The following is a 23,079-nucleotide window of genomic DNA, read 5'->3' as shown; positions in this document are numbered from 1 at the left end:
TAGAGAAGACAGAGCCTATTTCACTCCTGTGTATTTCCTTGATTGTGTTGAGTTATACTCCTAACTACACTCAAATTTTAGAAACAAACTTTAACAAAGCTTAACAATAGTGAAATGTTGCTAGCGGGGAAGGAGAAGCTGGTTATGATTATTTTTAATTCTCAATAGAAACAATTTAAAAAGACAGTATTCCCCTGCAGTGATTGCAACCTAAGCATTACTGCATTCTGCCGAAGTAGGAAGGCAAATACTGATTAAAATTGACTGAAGACTAACATTGACTATTCTATTTTCACATTATAAGCAGAAAGAAAGTTTCATCTCTACTTGATGGCATCCATCACCATATCAAATTTTATATAATCAAGCTACAACCATCTGTTTTGTTAAAAATTACATCTGGCTTTACTCTGCAGAAGCCTCCTTAAGGCATGGAAAATGGCTTTAGTCTAATAGTTGAACGCATACCAAGAACAGGATCCAATACATGTTTAGATATGTCTCTGTTTTCAGATGTTGATGATGAGCTCTCATTTTCCGAAGATGAATTGGAAAGATTCTTAGCTGCAGTGTCGGTATCCAAGACACAGGACTCAGGCACGGCAGCACTGGTCTGCCCAGGGATGGACTTTGCAATGGCCAAAAACAGCTGAACATCATTATAGGATAGTCTGATGTCCAGTGCTTGTAACTGAATCTAAATGAAATTTAAAAATCCAATATGATTAAACCTTTTAAACTGACATTTCCCTTTTGCATGTTATATATTGTAGCAACACACTGCCAGGATGAAGGTAAGAATAACCATATCAAAATCAGGTGCTTATACTGGTTTCAAAGCCTTCATACAAAAAATGCCAAGTTTCTGTCATTAACCAATAATGTAGTAATTTTAAATATCCAACTACAAAATAAACCATCTGAACATGCTGAAGAACCCTAGATATTAGTATGTTCCTCTCCAGAAAGGGATTAATCAAAATCCCCAAATCAAGAGAGGTATTTTTGTTTGGATTTAAAGGGGGTGAGGGGAACTCTACATGTATTTCCTACAAGCAAATGTTAATAAAAGAAGATCTACAGAAAAATAAAGTTCTTCTTTTACTAAACATATGGCCAAGACCCAGAAGCTACATTGGGACATCTCTTGCTATTTGTCACAAGTTATTTTTTTCCTACTGATCTCTGAAATTAATGTATCTAATACCCCTAAAAATACCACCAGAAATCACTATCCTTACCACTAAAAATATGTTTCCGGGTTGTCTGCCTCCTCATTTTCTTTTGAAAAATGATTTTGTCTTTATTCTTTTCTTATGTATATGACAAAGCATTATTCTGAATTCCCAAATGTGACATACCAGTATAAAGTATTCTATATTATGACAATGCACATAAAATTTGTTTCAGTCACTTTCTTTGATCTTACCTCTAGAATGGGTGGGAAATCTTCACTATTGAATGCATCCAACAATCCTGAGCCACTAGGGTAAGACGAATTCCCTACAAGTTCCATTTGAATATGTACAGGATCAATGATGGACAGTGCTGTGTCCTGTTCATTTCCCAGTCGGCATGAAAAAACCTAAAATGATTGAAATGAGTGCAAATCAAACTGAAGGTCTCTCAACTCCCCTTTTTAGGAGTTATGGTATCTGTGGAGAGGGAGCAGACAGATTTTATAAAATCTATTTTTAATGAAGTCTTTCCCTTTTACTTTAATTTTTAAATTTGTTGACACCATTTCATACAGAAACTATGTAAAAGCAAGAGCTCAAGATGATTATTATTTTAAAGATTTTTGTCTGAATTTAGGGTTTATGAAAGGGGGCTGAATTAAGGTCCTCTAGCCACAGATATAATCTATGTCACCCACAAAACATGACAAAGACAATGGCAAGGCAAGCTTCTCCCCCAATACCCCACCAAAATGCTGGATCTATAGGAGCCACTTCGGGTAAGGGGGAGGGCAGTAGGCAAGAAACTGGCTCAGTCTTCATGGCCCATTCAATTCTTGGTCTCTGCTGAAAATATCAACAAAGTGGGCAATTAGTGTCAATTGTAGTGGTGATTTTTTTCACATGGACTTTTACCTACTGCAGAGTAGACTGAAACCAAACAATTTCAAGTATGCCACCAACAGCCATCAGATAATTAACCAACAAGGAGTCCGGTGGCACCTTAAAAACTAACAGATTTATTTGGGCATAAGCTTTCGTGGGTAAAAAGCCTCACTTCTTCCGAACTAACCGTCACTCCTCACGTGACCTGGATTTGAACTGGTGACGTAGATGAGAAAGGCTCTTATATCCACCCAAAAGTTTAGTAAAAGTGTTTCAATCACAGTATCATTATGACAAAAGAAACTATTAGATTGGCAAAACTTTCCAAATACCAATTCTAAAAGGAATCTCAAATATTTTATCAGCTAGCATTTCTAGGTCTTATATACAGGAATTTTATATATAATATTTTTAAAGAGGAATCACACATCTATAACCCTCATCTATCTGGGGAATCAAAAGTCAGATCGACTAGCTTCAAATCCAAAGGTTATATTTTACTCTGTGGTAAACAGTTGGAATCAGTGCTATTGCAAGGTTAGCAACATCCCCCAACCTCTCCAAAGCTAGTACGCAAACTAAATATATACAAATTAAAGATCCAAGAGTTCTCCACTTCATACTTTATAAAGGTGTTCAGAAGCGAGATTTCCACAGGTATGTATTAACAAAGCTTACATAAAAATCAAAGACATACGTAATCACTCAACACCTGAAAAAAAATATCTAAGCAATACCATTGCAGACAACAATTCTTTGCAAATTCAAGTTTAAAGGTTAGCCTATTGAGAAGATATATCTGACTGACAGTTTGGTGAGTTTCCAGCCAAGTACTCTAACACTGTGGCAGGAGCAGAGCAGAAATGGCCTTTATACTGCAATAGGTTGAGAATGTTTGATAAGGAAATTAACAGGCTATGGTAACAAAGCACTCCAGAGACAGTTTTTAATATATTCTATTTGTCACTGCATTTCAATCAAAGGTTTAATAATAGAGCATTTTACTCGTTAATCCAACATTAGAATAAATGCTTAGAAAATCCAAAAAGTTTCACCTTACCTCAATGCCAAACAAACTACCGGAGAAAGGACGATCCACCAATCTGGGCTTGTACGTGAGGACAGTGGTTCCTTTCAGAATAATTGCATTGGTATCAAAACAAGACATATCTTCAACTACCACAAATTCAGTACCTGACCAAAATAAATGAAAAATACTTAATTGTGAAACTTGAAAACTTCATTTACACCGTTTTTAAGAATCCTCTAAATTTTAATTATCCATCCACCAGGCACCTGACTTTACTCTGCTTCAGCATTATTCTGAGGAATGTAAATTTGACAGCTCCTAAAGGCAAACAGTCTATTTTCATTTGTGTAAGCATAAAACAATATATATTTACCCGTTACATTAATCTTGACTTCCAGTTGTTTTTCAGTAGTCACCTGGAGAGAAGAACGTTTTGTAACTACTCCACTCTTCACAGTTTTTGGAATGACAGTTGTTTCACAACTAGAACTGCGTTGTCGGGAAGAAGTCAGATTATCTTGTTTTTTAACATCACTGGGAGTACGTAGAAAGTCATGAACAAGCAGCAGCCAGTCAAATATTAAAAATACACGAAGGTTGTTCAGAACAACTGTGAAACAGGAGGAATCCTTCGTAGATCTAATAAAAAAATAATAATAAGAAGAGTTTGTATCATATAATTTCACATGCGGTAAAATGTGTTCTTTAGTTCTAGCATATGACTTTCCATCTTGGAATTAATTTTGATATTAAGGATCTATGTATCAAGTGCTCACATGCTCAGGGTTTTTGCCCACATGCCCAGGGTTTAACTGATCACCATATTTGGGGTTGGGAAGGAATTTCCTCCAGAGCAGATTGGCAGAAGCCCTGGAGGTTTTTCGCCTTCCTCTGCAGCATGGGGCATGGGTCACTTGCTGGAGGATTCTCTGCATCTGGAGGTCTTCCAACCACGATTTGAGGACTTCAGTAACTCAGACATAGGTTAGGGGTTTGATCAGGAGTGGGTGGGTGAGATTCTGTGGCCTGCATTGTCCAGAGGTCAGACTAGATGATCGTAATGGTCCCTTCTGACCTTAAAGTCTATGAGTCTAAGAGGTAATATAGTGGATTTTATGTGAATGTAATCTGCTTACATGTAGTTTTCTGGGATCTATTAGAGATTTTTTAAAAGTCTGTTCAGTATCACTTCTGATGTGGTGTGTGTGAAATTTAAACCTGGCTCAATGCCTCTTAGAAAGAATAGAAATACAATATGTCTCCTTTTTGTAGCACAGGCAGCTTCCTTGTCATTCAAAAAAAATGCTACCCTAACTGAACTTTTTAGCACTACATTTTGAATATCCCTTTTGGACGGACAAAAAGTTTGACTTAATTATATGGAACGTCAATTATGTCTGGTCATGTTAAATGGAAAATATTTCAAGTATTTCAATACCCATGAATCTATTTTCTGACACACACACACACACACTGAACTGTACAGTCCCTAAAGAACCATAATTCTTTTGTGAGAAGCGACATACACTCCCAGCCTTTAACAGTAAAATCCTTTCACCCTCACTGGTTCTTTGGGTTATTTCCTAAGGCAAGAGCCAGGGTAAGACTATCATTTAACCCTGCAAAAACTTTTATCTAGTGCCAAGAAGATACTCAGCAATGAAAAAATATAAAATAGATAGTATATAGATAGTTACGAATCATTTGCACTATATTTCATATGATGTGATCTCAACAAAGCTAAATCTTTAATGTTCAAAGTAATACCCCTTTTAGACAAATACTAGGGTCAGCCACAACCATATCATAGGATTATATGAAGCACTACATTTGAAAATCTACAGTATAACCATAATAATTGTTCTTGCTAAACATCTGTAGCTATTCTAAGTTAGTTCAAATAGACCAGTGTACCCCTGGGAGAAGCAGAGGTGTACTGGGGGTACATCAAAGCATCTAGATATTTGACTAATTTTACAACAAGCTACATAAAAAGCACTAGTGAAGTCAGTACAAACAAAAATTTAATAAGACCAATAGTTTATAATGCTCTGTATACTATACACTGAAATGTACAATATTTATATTCCAATTGATTTATTTTATAATTACATGGTAAAAACAAGAAAGTAAGCAATTTTTCAGTAAACAAGCGTGCTGGGACACTTTTATATTTTTATGTCTCATTTTGTAAGCAAATAGTTTTTAAGTAAGGTGAAACTTGGAGGTACGCAAGACAAATTAGACTCCTGAAAGGGGTACAGTCATTTGGAAAGATTGAGAGCTACTGAAATAGACAAAGCCATCACATGTTCCTGATCCACTTTATTCTACACAGTTACAGTACAATATATTCCTTGAACCTATGTAACAAATATTGATATTTACACAGGTACCTGTTACAGTCTTATAAGATACAGGCCTTCAAAAAGCTTATGTATCATGAACTGTTAATGAAATATACTACAAAAACTGGTATCAGTTTGCGTTCTCTAGTGACTTTCATAAGAAGAGCTCAAAGCATTTTACAAAAACATTAATTGAGCTGCACAAGACCACTATGAGGTATCACACTAATTTTATGAAGTGTGAAAGAGTTAGAGGTCAAATGACCGGTCTCAGTTCAGTCAGTGAAGCTGTGCCAGGATTTGGAATACATCACAAGTCTTACTCCCCTTTCCCTTCCTTTAACCAATGAGACAACACACACCCACTAATAAAAAGATGTTACATTTAGAACTCTAAATGTTGCCATGTACAAAATACATGCATTTTTCTTACATGGTTACATTATCACGAGGTACCTTCCATTTCAAACAACATATAATTAGAACTGGACAAAACTCAAACTTCTAAATGCCCACTTACATGAGGGAGCCTGGGTATTTATTGTTGAAATATGTTATGTAGATGAGGTGCCATTTCTGGATTTATTTAACTCTCTAAAAGAGGAAAGAGCGACATCTACTGGAAAGTTATTTTAACTGCAGGTACATAATCCCTTTGAATAAAAATTCAATAATTTAAATACATATCATATGTATGTATGTACATATGTAATAAGGACTTCATTTGTAGGCAGGTAATTTTGAAAAAATTACAAAATGTAAGGGTAAAGAAGAGTTTATGATGAAGAAGAAATACTGATGTTCTCTGATTATAAAAGCCACTTCACCTTGAATTGTCCCTTGAAATGTGTTAACTACTTACACTAAAAAATTTGTTCCATCTTGTCTTTAGCTGTGACACTCTGAGTAAGTTTCCTAGACTTGAAGTAGAGTTTGGTGTAAGCTCAAAAGCTTGTCTCTCTCACCAACAGAAGTTGGTCCAATAAAAGATATTACCTCACCCACCTTGTCTCTCTTGTTGACTGACATCACTACAATAACTCTGAATACTTTTCTGTATATATGCATTCATACACCAATATGGATATAAAGAAAAGAGCTCCTGGATTCACCTACCTGAAATGCAACTCAATCTGTATTGCTCCTTTATTACTACTGTTCTTTGATGACTGAAAGATGCAGTTGAACACATTGGGCACGCCTACGGTGGTCTTCTGCCCAGCATAACGAGTGTCAAATGCCATCATAGAATGTGAAACCAAGTTAATAGATTTTGTTTGATTTGAGAAACTCTCAAAAAGCAACTTGGATTTCTTAAAGTCAAATCTGGCAGATTTAAATGAAAAGAAAAATAATTAATTGTTAAGACTCTTTCTACATATACTCCTACAAAAAAGAAGAGCCATGGAATCTCAAGTGTCTATGGCCACGTCCAGACTACCCGCCGTATCGGCGGGTTAAAATCGATTGCTCAGGGATCGATATATCGCGTCTAATCTAGACGCGATATATCGATCCCCGAGCGCGCTTATATCGATTCCGGAACTCCATCAACCCCAACGGAGTTCCGGAATCGACAGGGAGAGCCGCGAACATCGATCCCATGCGGTGTGGACGGGTGAGTAATCCGATCTTAGATATTCGACTTCAGCTATGTTATTCATGTAGCTGAAGTTGCGTATCTAAGATCGATTTCCCCCTCGTAGTGTGGACCAGCCCTATGAAATGCAGAAGTGACTTTTGTTTTTAAGGATTAACCTGAAAGTCCTTCAACTCCCAAACTGCATGGAATCCCATCTGTCTTGGAAGGATAAAGGGCTGAGTCAACCCACCTGGAATTTAAACCCTTGTGTTTTTCTCGCAAAGCTCAAATATTTGGTGACTGTTCTTATTCCAAAATAGGACTTGGGAGAGGCAAGGAAATTAAGAGGTTTAGAGTAATACAATACTTTCCCATCAAACCATCTAATTCAGACTCCATCTAGCTTATGCATTCTGTACAGATATTTAAGTATCAATTTGTATAATAAATCAGCATACTTTATTTCCTTCATATCACAATGTTAAGAAAATTATTATACTTAATAAGCATTAATTCAGACTAAAAGCAGCAATCAAAGCCATACCTGGCTAATGAGTTGAGTCCATCCTTTCCTTTAGGTTCAACTAGTTCCAGACTCACATTAACCATGTCAATAAGGAAAGACATACAGGTATATACTTCTCCACTCAACACAGTCTGAAAACGGAAAACACCAAGATTCCCTATAAAACACCTTGGTTATTTCAGATCCTTGATTTAAGAATTTTCTAATGAGCAAAATAAGCAAACATTTATGAGGCCATAGACAGTGTTTTCTCAGCTAAACTTGATTAACGTACTTCAGGAAAATTCAAATTTAGAACTGTAACCACAAACTAGAACAAATGCAATTCAGCTCCACAGTAATGTCCACTAACCTGCTCTATTGGTTTTATAAAAAAGCATTTTTAATTCCTTCTATAATGAACATAAATGAAATTGTTTCACAGACAACAAAATTATTTATTTATTTTAAATAAAGTACTCTCCATGCCAGGCTTTTCACGAAAGCCCCAAAAGGAAACAGCAACCCAACTACATTTTCAATTCCAATTAATCCCCTTCCCTGGAAGGATGGTATTTGATGCTGTGCCTAATGAGTAGGGGACATTCAGGACTCTGCTACAAGGCATCTAAGAAAAACCACACTAGAGTTTTCACTGAAACTCACAGTTTTCATGTTTGTTATAATATCGAACACCTTTTTTTTTTTCTTTTAAATCAGCAAGCCTGTTTAAATGCTACTACCATCCATGGACAATTACTACTGTTCATAACCTCTTTTCAAAACAGCTCTGAAACAAGCAGTGACAATTGCAGGTTGTGACAGAAATGACTCACATGCTCCCCTTTATTCCTCTAATTGCTCCTGGGACAACAGAGAATTCCCAAACACAAACAGAGAACTTCACAACCACCATTGTTCTTCCACTAGAACTTTTACCGACCAGTGAAACAATATCTTTTAATAAACTCTAGACAGGATTTTTTTGCACATGTTTTTAACCTAATAGAACTCAAAGTTTCTCTCACATGAATTCTTGGATCCTGCAGATCATAAGGTCGCATAAACTCTTCTATAGGTTCCCCAAGGTTATTCTCCAATAGTCCTCGAATCAGTTTATATTTATTCAGATCCAAAGAGCAATGGACTGAAGACAGATTGCCATGAATTGATATGTCTGGAACTGCATGACTCATCTCCCTACAAAAGAGAAAGAATCTATGCCATAAAACCTTCAATTGCAATGCCTACTGGCCGGGAAAACAAACAACAAATTATCTAACAGAAAACAGTTTCACAGAAAGAGTTCCACTTCCCTGACTGAACGGCAGCATCTCTCATCCAGATATGGGTTTCAATGGTATTTAAGAAGATGGCAGATTTTCTTCCATCCAAGACACATCACCAATTTAAGTGACAAATCATAGACGCATTATTGTGTTTAAGTGTTTTAAGGTAAAATTTTCAGAAACACCTAAAGGACTTAAGTGCTGAAGTCTCATTGAAAGTCAATGGGTCTGACTGAAGTACCTAAGTCACTTAAGAGCTTTTGAAAATTTTACTTTAAGCCTAAAAATTACCAAAGTTCTTGACTACTTTCTATATAAATATAAAATCATTATAAGAATTGCAGACGTTAAAGAAAATGCCTAAAGCTTTTTTTAAAAACACTTATTAAAAAACCCAAAACGCTAATGCTTAATACCACCCCCGCTTCAAGAGTTTAGTACTTTGCACACTGCTCCCACTTTCATGGTCTGGGGGGTGGGATTTGCTAAGGGCCTTGTGCCTGTATGAATGGGTTTCTGACCATCAGATGATTGGGGCTGAGTGAGGATTCTTGTTTGGAATAATTCCTAATTGGCCCTGCCTCTGCACTGCTGAGAGCTTTCTTGAAATACCCTCTAACTCCTTCCACTCAGGCTTAGAACCAGCTGATGGAAAGCAGAGTGCATTGGAAGAACAGGCCAGGAAAAACAAATAGGAGGTCAGAGTGGAACCAGTGGAGGGAAAGGGTAATTAAAACCACTTCTGCAGTAGGAAGGAAAGTTAGTTGAGAGGGAAGGAAAGTTAGTTGAGAGGGTAAGAGTAAGAGAGAAGTGGGGTTTCTGCTGATGAGAAAAGCGGGGGGGAGGGGGACCAGGAGAGGATTGGGAGAAGGGTTTATTGGGCAAGTTAGAAACTTCAGTGAAAGACAGCATACTCAGCCTCAGAGCTCTTAAGTGGAGTATGGAGGCTTCTGTGATAAGTGGCCTGTTTTTCAGAGATGCTAAGCATTCAATCATTCCAACTGAAGTCAATGCCAAATGCAGGTACTCCGCACTTCTGAAAATCAAGGTACATACTTAGGTGCCTCAATATGGATTTAAGTATTTAATCCTAAGCACCTAAATTTGATTTTTTTTGTCCTTATTTTCAAATGCATGTCAAAAACTATAGTGTGAAGTGCTCCTTATCATATTTTCTTACAAACTGCTGGACTGTGTAACATGGGTAACAATATTTCAAAATATCAGTAAAAATAGGGTGGGAATCTAAACTGTATAATCTGTTGTGGAGTTAACAATATACATTAAACCATAGTATAGAGTATGAAATTATCCAGATAACTAAAACTCACTTGTCTAAGTTTCTCTCTACTTGCAGCTTCAATCCAAAAGGTTCTGTTAAGAGACTTCCTCCTGTCTGCCTGACAAAGTAGGAAGGGAAGGTCAGATCTGCACTGGTGTCCTCCATAGCCTTAGAATACTCTCTAGAGTATCTCTCTGCAGCAAAGATGTCCATGTTCTGCAGATCAACCACAATGCAGTCTAACAGGCAGATATGATCCTCTGTAAGAATACACAAGATCCATATATCAAGCAAGATTAAACATTCTGAACTAATTAAACCACCGACTTCATTGCAGAAGAAAGTTGACTTTATTATGGAAATAATTCTGTTCTGTTTATGTTTTTATGCTGCTGCATCCAACACCGTGGCATTTGATGCACATAAGCATTAACTCATAGGTATTATACCATGAATTCCTTAATTATGTGGGTGCAGAATGTGTCATGGAATCATCTCATGCAGCAAAATTGTGCACCAGAATTAAACTTTCATGTTTAGGCAAAAGTTATGTTTCTAATCCTTGTGATTGCAAACATAACCTTAAAAACACGAATCGTGTAGTAACATCTTTCTGGAGTTTCCAGACAAAGTGTGGGGGGGAGAGCCACCTTGTAAATTTCCCCACTCTTCTCAATGAGCTGTTAATTCTGAAACCTAAAAATAAATGTACAAATCACAACATTGTTCTGAAGACAACAGAAATACTTCCACTGACTTCAATGGGAGTTGGATTGAACACTGTTAACTAATTCATTCCCAGAAACCAAAATGCCAAATGTCCACTACTCTGCCCCCCAAACCTTCAGCTTCATCTTTCCTCTATTATGCGGTTATGTCCTGTGGCCTGAAAATATGGGAGAGCTTACAATAAATTGACTATCAAAACCAACAACATAGGACCTAATGTACTGGAAACATTTTTAGTTTTCATAAAAACTTAAATGAAACTTTAGATTTTGAAGTACAACTCTGTGGGCACGCAGTGCACAGGGAAATCTATCTAAGTTTTTTCCATCATGGCACTCAAAAGCCTTTCTGTTCCTAGGCTTCTGTTATCAATGGTATTATGGTACAGTGAAATGAAATTTAACTACAAACTGTACGAAAAGGAAGGACAGATATTCCTACACCCTTCACATGAACAGTGACAGACAGAAAGGTCAACCCTAAAACCATGAAGTAACCATGCCATATAACGTATCTCCTAGTCTAAAATGAATAATTGACATTAAAAGGAAGAAAAGTTAAGTAGGCTGTTCTATTATCTCTCATGTACCTGGACTGTCAGAGGTTTGTGCAACAGGTGATTTTGGTGGTTGTCCTTGCTGCTTAGTCAATGTACTCAGTCCAGACTCACTTTTCAGATTCGTAATGTTTGTTCCAGAAGATGATTTCATGAATAACCCTTCTTTCAGGCTTATAACCCCCTTAGATTCATCTGCACTTGTTGTTTTCTTTGTGCTGTGTTTTGGGGTTCCCAGTGGTGAAGAAAATGGAACAGAACCCTGCTAAGGAAAGGAACACAGTCATTTACAATAGAGACTGGACTTCTAATTTTAAAACAGATTAATACATAGAATATTCATGAAGTAATTTTCTAAAAAGTATAAAGGGTAGGAGCTGTGATTTAACCACTAACCATAAACAAAGTCATCTATTTGGGAAAAAAGAAGGTACTCAAAATTGTGGCCCACCTTAAATATAACAGTTCCAAAATGAAGTCATATGATCACACACGAGTTCTTTGCCCTTACTCAAAAAAAAATCTCTTAATTTTTCACTACAATAAGATTTACAGTACAATACATTTAGAAAAATAGGAGTGAAAATTCTACACAGATATTAATTTAAGGTTTCAGAAAAATATTTCTTTAAAAATTATTTTTAAGGGGGTTGTATTTTGGATATTTCTGATATAGCTGGAAGTGTCAGACTGTATACATTTTATGATCAATTTTGTGCTAATTATTTTCAGACCTTTGCTCACTTGGGTAAAATGACAACTGCTATAGATTAAAAAAAAATTTTTTTTTAAAAGCATAGTAACTATTCTTCATAATCATATTCCTTAGATGAGGAATACTGTGAACAGCAAATTACTACAAAAATCACAATGCGTTCATTCATTTATAGAAATGTTAAAAATGGTGCCTTTCCATATGCTCTAGGCACCTTTGACATGACATAAAAATGCATCCTAAGTGCAGCAAAACAATTTAAGATAACTCCCCACTAGTATCAGAGGGGTAGCCGTATTAGTCTGGATCTGTAAAAGCAGCGAATGACAAAGTGGGTATTCACCCATGAAAGCTCATGCTCCAAAACTTCTGTTAGTCTATAAGGTGCCACAGGACTTTTTGCTGTTTTTCCCCACTAGTAAACACCTTAAAAACCCAAATCTCTTTGCCTCAGACTAAATTTCTCATCTTTACAATTACAATTCCCCAGAACGAAGAGGAGCTTTGTTTATGTTTGTGTTTAGTATTATACCTTTTCTTCACTCAGATTGTAAAAGTTTCATGCACTAAAGTTTTCCATCTTCAAAAGACAGCATCTAACATCCGAGGGTTGCAAGGTACCTACTAGTTCAAACCTACATGAAAGGTTGGTTGGTTGTTTTTTAATTTGTCTGGGTTTTCTGAACAGAGGGAAATGAACTAAAAACATGTTAATTTTATAGGGTCTATTTCCCCCCTTTAATGCTTGTATACTTCTCATTGAACACTACTGGGGTTACACACCTTCTGTATACCCCAAATCCAATTCAAAGTTATCCTTGTGGGCTTGGGGATTTGTTTTTGTTTTTTTTAAACACAACTCTTAGATTTAACATTTCACCTGCCTGAGTTAATTGCCACCTATTTTCCCCATTTGCTTCAGTAGTCTTGGATTTCTCACTTTCCTGCCCCTACAGTGGTGCTACTAGAATTTGCTCTTTCACTTTTGTGCTGTATTTGAGATGTTACAGAATGCCACCCCCTCTCATAAGCCATTGAGTAATTTCCATATCTTTAAGTTTTCCCTCAAAATCTTCCTTTTAGCTTTAAATTAGGAATTTTTCTAGCTGTAAAGTTTAAGGCATTTTTGGACAGGATTCTTTATATGCAACTTTCATCATATTCCTAATTAATAAAAAAAAGTTAAAGAAAGAACATGCAACCCAAAAATCATATCACAACACCCATGAATCCACAAAGTTATGCAAAAATCCAAACATGGTCATCTTCAGACGTGTGAAAAACTTAAAGGAGAAATAAGTAAGAACACTGCAAAATAAACACAAATCCAACCCTTGTGGAATTCTACAAAATCACTGCAACAAAAAAATGCACCTTTTTTTAATATATAAACTAATTTTTTTATATTATGTGAATAAGTCCTGAATTCCACAATGATCTTTTTTCTTTAAATGAGCACCTAATACCTCTGCAAAGATGTATTAATACCTCACATAAAATGGGATCCTCATATGCACTGCTTTGCAAAATCAAATCCTCAAAAATAAATGATGGGCAGGAGGGAAAAAATTCAATTGAAGGCCCCAAATGATACACATATCTTCTATTATTCAACATTTAGTAATACAACTGCTTATGCAAAAAGTTAGTGATTGACATTCACACAGCTTCTCCCTAATCCCCAAATATTAATGTAAATCCCATTTTAATCTGTTCATTGCAGCAACATTGCAGCCTGTCAATTCTCCATTAGAATTTCATTATCACCTTGTAGTAGACATATCTCACATTGCCTAATGGCCATCTCAGCCACAGTTTGGGGAAGAAATGAGGATAAAAGATCATCCCGAAAGCAAGGGATGGATCTCAGTTTGCTACTAGGCCACAGTCCAAACCAGTGGAACAACATTTCTGAACATCAGTAGAAGAGGGAACAGCGTTTAACACCAGTCAATTTTTGAGCTGCAGTCTCAGTCTGTCAGCCCTTTTCCATTTCTCCTGCCAAATGCTGCTTTCTATAAGTAACTGATCCCAAACAACCTACTTCGGAGGTGGAGACGGAATAGGAGGATTCCACGTACACAAATTACATTGCTGCACTTAATATCAGTCTCGCTTAATTTTGCTCCCCACCAAAGAATATATGCTTGGCTTTGTTAAAGGGGCTGGGGAGGAAGGAGAAAATACATCATACTACTTCTGCTCTTGAACTCCTGGCTTATCAAGGATGTTCCAGTTATTCTTGGAGATCTAGCCCAACTTGTCTCTACTGACCCAATGGGAATTTTGTCTGACTTATGACAGCTGGCTCAGATCCTGACATTAATGACTAATTATTGGGAGAGGACTGGCAGCTGCACAAAGGAATTGAAGGACTTCTACATCTCATTCAATATTCTGACACAATTTTATTAGCAGCAAAACAATATACACAACATCAATAGGAGATATTCTTTCAATTCAGAAAAATAATATACAAAATTGTTCTTACCTTGTCTTTTAATGAGAAGGTACCTGGGCTGCCTGCAAAGAGAAACCTGTTCTTGACTTTTAGTTTACCAAGATTAGCCACAATAAGATTGTTAGACTTGGAGCTTTCAGGGATAAGCAGGACGGGAGCACCAGCTTCAATGTCAAGAAAAACTCGGGAGGTTCGCTGTGCCTGATCTCTCACCTGGTGGAATAAACAAAACAATTTAAAAGATACTTTGAAGTGCCACAGAATAATTTACCAGGATGTAACCATTTCTGGTAATCCTGTAATACCACTGGTCATTTTTCTAATCTCTTCTTATATAAATTTTTAAAGGTAAGATTTATTTCTATTGTTTCTAACATCTAATATGAAATAGCTTCCTCCTGTTATGGCTCTTGACCATTATATTATTAAAATACATTCAGAGGCACTCCAATTAAAAATTGGCTAATTTACTGACAAATGCTGATAAATTAATATAAAGACCAAATAACTATATATAGATGGACAGAAATCTGAGAAATTCTAAATTTTCTCTCAACCTACAATAGTGAATTCTTGTTTAAACTATAGAGAAACACATGACTGGTCAGGAAAGAAAGGGCTGCAACAAACACTGTGAAAACAAGCCAGAAGTCATGTGGAAGACAAGAAGAGTAAAGCATAAAACATTTTACTGTCCCAGCCAAACTCAAGTATGTATGAATATGGTACACTGAAGTAAAATTGAACTATATAAAAAAAATCTAAACTTCAGTTTACCTACAAATTGTTATTTACAGTCGTCCCAGATTGAAAGGAAGTAAATAATCACATCTGTAAATCATTACAGCTGACAACACTTTCCATCAGCTCTTTATTAGTGAAAACAGATTAGGCTGAAATTTGATCAGCAAATGAAAGAGAGTTTTTACCCATCTACTTCAAATCAGCCTAATTAAACAAACAAGGATTAAGAATTCCAGAAAGAATCAGGCATTCTTTGCAACACAGAGAAGTACCAATCTAAATTCAGAAAACAGGGAATTTGAGCCAGCATTTACTGTTTCACCTTCAGAGCTTACCCTTACAGTCAGATAAAGACACAATATAAATCAATTCCCTTCCTCCCAGAAGCCAGTGAAAAACAAATTAACCATAGGTAATCTCTCCATTTCCTGACACAAATAAGCTCCACAAATACATGTATAAATGTGCCAAATAAGAAGTCATGAGAAATTCTTTATACAAAATCCAAAATTCTCATGTATTTGTCATAATCAAAAGAAGATGTGCTATGAAAATGGCTGTTTCTTCCAAGAGAATTCCAAGATGTTTGCATATTTTCAGAGTATTAGTCCATTACATTTCTGAAAAAATATTTATATTACTAAAATATTCAGTCACCTAATAAATAAGACCCAGACAGAGTAAAGATTAACTTTCATTGTTAGAGTGAGAACAATTTAGGATTTCCTATGTTACAAACTGAAAAGATCAAGTAGACCATCAAATCCATTCCCCTGCAAAGCTGGGATACATTTTCCTGATAAATTCACCAACTAGAACTTCCACATGAGATTGATGATTTAATTTACCATAATCATAGAATATCAGGGTTGGAAGGGACCTCAGGAAGTCATCTAGTCCAACTCTCTGCTCAAAGCAGGACCAGTTCCCAGATTTTTACCCCAGTTCCCCAAATGGCCCCCTGAAGGACTGAACTCACAACCCTAGGTTCAGCAGGCCAATACTCAAACCACTGAGCTATCCCTCCCCCAAGTATTCAAGTGTGACCCACAGGATAGCTGGTAGCAGACTGACTGATCTTCATTTCTTGGCCCCAGTCATATAACATGGGTCAAGATTTCAAAAGGTTATATGCCATCATATCACAGGGATTACTATACACTGACATGCCTGACTAATGTACACTGACATGCCTATTTAAAATGTAATTTTTTGGGGAAAAAAATCAGAAATGGTTTCCAGTAAATAAGATCCCTCATAACATTTAATGTTAACAGTGTTATGCATCTCCTGCAATACTGGGAAATCAAACCTCATTACAGCCTAATACTTCTCAAGTTACTATGAGATGATGTGGTAAAACTAAGTGCATGCTGTATTTCTACAGCCAGGAATGTCTACATTGTAGAAAGAAATGTTAAAAAAAACCACAACAACATACTGTTTGTCCTTCAATTGCTGCTCTCTGGCGCCCTAGGACATCCTGAAGCTGAGTGAAATGTTGGATGAAAGACACCACCTCCGCCTGAAAGCGCTGAGTATGCACATACTGAACTGATGCCATCCGCAAGCTGACACGAATATCACATTCTCTTTGTAGCAAAGGGTCAGGTCGCCCATATCTGTGATAAAAAATAAAATATTGAAGATAATAAAAAAATTAAAAACTCCTACATTTTTAAATTCACTGACAATTGAGCAGCAACATTTGTAAAAATTGTTTCAATGAAAAGTGACAATTTTAACTTTAACAGAACCTTACACTTGTACAATTAAAAACTGAAATTAGAGCACATTTTGAAAGAATAAATTCTTAATTAAATCCACGCATGTATAAATACCACTGTGATTAAATTAAGCTAGCAGAAAAAAAATGAAATTCTGAGTTTTGACTGCTACTTTATCTTTAACTTAGTAGGTCATATATCGAGATATCCAGAACCGTGATATTTTGTCTCTCAACTACTGTACTATGTATTACAATACTTAGGTCATACGTGATGGTAAAAAAAGAGAAGAACGTTCAACTCTGAATTTCAATGTGTACTGTTGATTTAAGTTAATCTTAATGCTGTCTGAACAATTTTTAAATCTACTTATTTTCTAATGACAGAATATGAAGACAAGATAGCACAATATGGCATTTACACTGAGCACAAAAAGCTTTAGGAAGTACATAATGTTGAAAGAGCCTAAGTCTAAATGTAAAGTGTAAAATGTAAGTGAGATCAGTTGCAGTTCATAAATGGTACCAGAGGTATAATTTATAATGAATGGGAAGTTTTGAGGACACACAAAAACCCAAATGTGATTATAATAGTTCAGATTTTCATCATAACACTAGTTGATCCACCTGAAGGGTCAAGGGCTGCTGGAATTGTGACACTGAAGGAGGTCCCCTCTCCACCACCACATATCTTCCCTTCTCATTTCCTCATTTATATATGCTCTGTAGCCTGCCGCTACAAAAATATTCCATCCTTTAGAGGACATCAATTAAAATTACCAGTCAAACCCCTAAAAAGAGTTTATAACAAACACAAGAGTAAATTTTTAACATCACAGGCTTTCAAGATAGAGCACTTTATAAGCTGAACATTCTAATGTTTTCTGATATTTTGTTTTAATAACCTGCTAAACATTGTGCAACAAGAAAACGTTCCATTTCATACTTGTAAGTTTGGAAAATGAGTGCCTCTTCACCACTTGTAGTGAAACGTTCTCTGTAAAGCTCTCCATGAGAGGTAAGATCACTTAGGGACAGGCTTCCAATGCTTCCCTGTAGGGCTAAATCTCCATCTAAAAAACAAAAGAAAGACTATTTATTATCTACCTTTGAGAATATTAATTTTAAATAAACTTTCTGTAGTAAATCCCTTGTTACTGTACAACGGGCTTACCTAGGATAACCTAGACCTTTAACAGACTATTGAACAAAAGAGATGGGAAAACACAAAATCTCACATTCCAAAAATCAAAGCAAATCACTCCTACAAGTAAAATAAAAAGATTGTACTAATCAAAACAATTTATGTTGCCAAAAATAAGGTTTGCATATGTAGTGTAATCATTACATTTCAACCCTATGCCTAAAAATTGAGATGTATACATTCTGAAAACTAAACAAAAATCAATGTCACTTTTTATAAAACAGAACAAAAGAGGTTTCAAAAACTAAACGGATTTAAATCCTAGCTGATCTCAGCACCAAGAATTAAGTGTTCAGCGTGCTACAAGTGATGCAAAAGTTCCAAAAAGAGGTTGCTGTGAGATTAATCTTCCAAACCTAGCACCCTATTATGCACAACACGCTGGAAATTAACTTTAAAATATGACAATACACATGTCTGGATGAGGTTAATTTAGAAGACTGGAAAAGAATAGCTGCAAGACTGTTTAAATAGAACAGCTGTGCACAACAACCATCTTTCATTTATAAAAACTAGACTGGCAGGATATAAATTGTCATTTACAGGAAATGAACTGGTTCTATTCACTTGTGGAACCTCCAACTACTGGGAGTTACTTAATCTCTAAACTCCTTGATTTGAAACTAAGCCCTGTAGTTTTCACTCTTAAGAGGGTATTCCTATTTCAGTGTTTGCAGGGAACACCCTGTGATACAGGACAAGTCATTTGTGAAAAAACACTGCGAGCTACCTGATGCAGTGATTTAATCAATACCAGTTAACCACTGAAAGTCTGCAGTAAAATTTGCCTGATCTGACAAGCAAAAACAAGCTCCCAGTAAAGGAAAACCAGTACAAGACATTATTCCAATGCAGTGATTTCTCTCATTCTAAATTGTATGCATTTTTTAAAATGTTAACTACCACCTATACTCACCAATCATTTCCAGATATGTGACAAGTTTTGACACATTAGCTTTAGCTAGCTCACTGGTCGTCTGATTCAACACTAAGGATAGGGAATGAACCTGGTCAAGGAAAAAGAAACAGATTAGTAGTATGTAATATGATCACATAACTGGAACCAACTTTGAACTGATCTAAAGAAAGGGGAGGCAAAAGCCTTCTTTCTCTCTGTTATTGAAAACAAAAATTCAATTTTAAGAGTGAGAACATTTGCCTTTAACACCCATATCGTCCCCTTCACAGCCTCCACACAACGAGACTATCTTCCTTGCCTGCCTTTCTGACGATCTGAACCCCCTTTTTGGAATCCCTCATCGTCATTCATTTCTCCATTGCATAAAGTTCAAGGTTTTTGTCCTTACTCTCAAGGTTTTTCACAACTCTGCCCATCCTTCCACATCTGCTAGTCTCTTGCTGCATTGTCCACTCTTCCAATAACAGTCTGAACCACCCATTTTTCCATTTCTCCCACAGCTGCCTTTGCACTTTCCTCCAAGTACCAAATATACGTGGAACGTCCAACTGAACTAGCCTCTAAGTTCACTACCCTATCCTGCTCCATATGCCTTTTCAAGACACATTTCTACTGTAACTCCTAAATGAAATCAAAGCACTAACAATGGGTAGGTTGGAACGTGGGTGTCATCTTTTTTAGTAGACATTTATTTACATTAAAGAAACAAATATTCAAATGATTTGGAACTCCTCAAGTTGTACACTCAGTTATCCTATGTAACCACAAGGATATATTATGATTACCTTCGTCCTCCTTCCCCTTCCCTCTTAATGTTTGTGCCTTGTCACAATTAGACTGCAAGAACCTTGGAGAAAGAACTGTATTCCTATGTGTCTATACAGTACCTAGCATAATGAAGCTCCAATTTTGACTGGGGCCTTTGTGACCTAGACGGGTACAACAACCACCTGATTAGTCTTATGAGATTCATTGGGAGCCTCTCAACCCCCATTGAGTGCAAGTCTTAGGGAGCTGGCTGAGCACCTGCTGCACCTTAGGGATCTTAAGATTTTCAATCAACCACCCACATTAGCTCTAGGATTGTAGGCTCCACTAAGCCTTGAGGACCATTGCTTAACCCCCAATCTTCCTTAGGAGGATTCTTCAGAGGTCTCCCAAACACTCATCCTTCACAAATTTTTAAGGAGACTCATTGGGGCCTTCTTAATTCGTAACCCGGGCAAGCGTCCTGAGGCTTGGCAGGGGCCCTCAGACCTGCCCACTTGAGTGGAACATACAAGCTTCAAGGGGGTCATGGTGCGATCAGTGACTCTCGAGATGCTCTTTGGGGACCCAACAAAGCCAACCTCTCCCCTTATGAGGCTTGTTCATCCGTGACACGGGCGGAAGACCCTATTTAGGTCTTCATCAAATTCTGCCGAGCATAATAAGCCATCTGGGATGGCTGGGGGTGATGAGTTATTGGGGGTCCAGTCAGCCAGATAAGGTTAGCAGGGAGTAGGAAGCCTTCCTGATGTGTCCCATAAGGCTTGCAGAGGTGAGAGTGGGACTGGGGCTCTGACTACTCTCCTACTACAGAGCAGTTGACAGTCTCTCTTACTCTGATTACCACAGAACAGGCAAACTCCAGTATTCCAAACACTGGATATCCAAAACTCTTTTCTCTAACAATCAAATCTGTTCCCTTACTCTAAATTGACATAAAATGCAAATTCATTATTATTAATCCCCTATTTTGCAAAGATTTTGTATTTCCTTCCAAAGACTTTTGTATAATTGGGAGTTACCACATAGGTTTTAGATATATTGTGCATAGGATACATATGAATGATCTCCGCTGTAAATATAAAATGTTAACTTGAATTAAAATACAACTAAAATTTGCATAAAGCAATGTATTATGGAGACAAACATGGTCAACGTCCAGCATCTGTATTTCCAGTACCTTAAGGTTCAGCTTGGTGTTCACAGGATCCTGAACTTCAGAAGTTGATAAGATACTTGCTTCCGACTTCACCATCTGCTGAATATCCTCAGGCTGCAGCTTCATAGCATGGTTATCAGCAGTGGATCCAATCCCAAAAAAATCCAATATCACCACCCAGGTTTGCAAAGTTATTAAAACATCTAGACAGTTGAAGTCAACATCCACACTACGGTTAATTTTGTTATAGCGAGAAGAAAATTCACAATGTTTCTTGTCCACTAGGAATATATTGATATGAACCAATGAATCATCAAAGTTATTTTTTCCAGAAGGCACCTTGGATTTGTTTAATGTCGGAGAAGGTGGGGGAGTCAAAGGATACTCAGAATCAGCATCTTCTTTGTGTGCTTTACGGGAGGCACAAGTTGGTCTTTGGTACAGCTGAAAGACATTTGGTGCTTCTTCCATGTGGGAGGGGAGGGAACGTGGCATGTCTGGATACTCCACATGGGATATTGAAGGGCAAGACTGGGAAAGATATTCCTTGTGCGTTAAACTGGATGGTTTGGGTGCTCCACGGGACACCATGAGGTTCTTATGCGTAGAGTCTGGACATTTTTCCAACAGGTCTTCCATCAGCAAAGAACGCAAGGTAATCTGAACAGATAAAGTATGCGGATGATCCTTAGCAAATTCAACATCAAAATCCTGAAACTTCAAGCTAACCAGACCTTGTGCTCCAAGTGTAAGATCTCCACATAATTGAACCTGGAGTTCTGAAATACAAAAGTTTGCTTGAATCTGGGTAAAAGATTTTGTTTCCCTAACAGGCATTGACTTGTTTGGAGCAGCAGAAAAGTTGGAATGGCTGAACAATCCATTCTCCTTCCGTTCATTTGAGAACTCTGAGCCTACACTGCGAAGCGATACTGAAGGAGAACTAGGACAAGTTGAAGATGTAGAACTGGATGCAAACTTATTCAAATCTTCATTGTAAATTAAATTGTCAAGGGTTTGCAAAACTTGCTCATATACATGTTTTGCTAACACCACCTGCATTTAAAAACAAACAGTCATAAGTTTAGTATCTATTAATATTTTCCAAGCTCAGCAAATGTGTAAAAAACATCTCCACATTTTCTTAATGTTAAAATATCATTGTTTCAAGTATGTTAGGCCCCAACAATCAACTTGTATTAAAGTTCTGAAAACAATATGTAGCAAATCTTAAAAAACATTCTACTCAGAATCAATACTGCTTAGGTGCATCTACTTTGCTTCCCTCCATTCACCACCTCCACCACTGTTACTTGATTTTAAGAACATTCACATGAAAAAGGCATTTAAATTCTTAACATTTCATCTGTTCTACAGCTGCTTCTTCACATGAAGTCATAATCCTCCGTGTCACACCATCATAATTTCCACAACAACTAATCAATGTCACTGGCAGAGGATTAGCCTTTTTAAAAACAACGCGGGGGTCAATTCATGGGGAATGTTTGAAATACACTACATTCTGTTTCAGATTGAAGCCAGCATAGGCCTGACTAGAGAGATCCTGCCTACAGCACAGAAACTGGTACACAAATTGAACAGTTCAACAAATTCAACATTTCAACATCTGCAGTAGCATAAAGCTTGTGTTGGAAACACCAAACTAAAAATCAGGGGATTCAATCCCAAAGAGAAAAATATAATTTTTTGATCAATGATAAATTTGTGTTCAATTACAGAAACAATTTGATCTTCTAAACGCCACTTCATGCCATAGTTTTTGCAGGAATTGGATTTTTTAAAATTAATGCTGGCGAAAGTTACCAGAATGACAGCGCTGAAGAGTTAATTCTTCTGCTTAAATCGACAGAACAAGTACAGCATGGGCAGAAACAGCATAAGCTTCCCAATACCAGCCCAAACAACTTGACCTTGAGGAAACACTTCTGGGATGAGAGGAAAGCCAACTTTCTATTGTTGTCTGTAGCAGAGTGCTGGT

At 36.8% G+C, this 23,079-nt stretch overlaps 1 protein-coding gene across 7 annotated transcripts in view; it reads right to left on the bottom strand.

Moving 5' to 3' along the window:
- Positions 1-23,079, bottom strand: part of VPS13D (vacuolar protein sorting 13 homolog D) — a 188,379-nt gene that overhangs the window by 137,984 nt on the left and 27,316 nt on the right. For 4 of the 7 annotated variants that reach the window (XM_050931510.1, XM_050931512.1, XM_050931515.1 and 1 more), the window contains exons 21-34: positions 21,102-22,136; positions 19,151-19,241; positions 17,977-18,103; positions 16,746-16,926; positions 14,591-14,773; positions 11,418-11,649; positions 10,149-10,359; positions 8,557-8,728; positions 7,568-7,680; positions 6,558-6,767; positions 3,467-3,732; positions 3,124-3,257; positions 1,430-1,585; positions 469-697 (exon numbers count right to left, since the gene is read on the bottom strand). In XM_050931510.1, coding sequence (XP_050787467.1) covers positions 469-697; positions 1,430-1,585; positions 3,124-3,257; positions 3,467-3,732; positions 6,558-6,767; positions 7,568-7,680; positions 8,557-8,728; positions 10,149-10,359; positions 11,418-11,649; positions 14,591-14,773; positions 16,746-16,926; positions 17,977-18,103; positions 19,151-19,241; positions 21,102-22,136 — 3,340 coding nt within the window. The remainder of the gene's footprint in view (positions 1-468; positions 698-1,429; positions 1,586-3,123; positions 3,258-3,466; positions 3,733-6,557; positions 6,768-7,567; positions 7,681-8,556; positions 8,729-10,148; positions 10,360-11,417; positions 11,650-14,590; positions 14,774-16,745; positions 16,927-17,976; positions 18,104-19,150; positions 19,242-21,101; positions 22,137-23,079) is intronic. The other 3 variants (XM_050931513.1, XM_050931514.1, XM_050931516.1) reach the window with 1 other exon arrangement.

The sequence above is a fragment of the Gopherus flavomarginatus genome, chromosome 21 (genome assembly GCF_025201925.1).
Source record: "Gopherus flavomarginatus isolate rGopFla2 chromosome 21, rGopFla2.mat.asm, whole genome shotgun sequence".
In the NCBI taxonomy this organism is placed as follows: Eukaryota; Metazoa; Chordata; order Testudines; family Testudinidae; genus Gopherus; species Gopherus flavomarginatus.
Note: the sequence above shows the minus strand (reverse complement) of the source record. Positions and strands in the feature narration are given on the sequence as shown.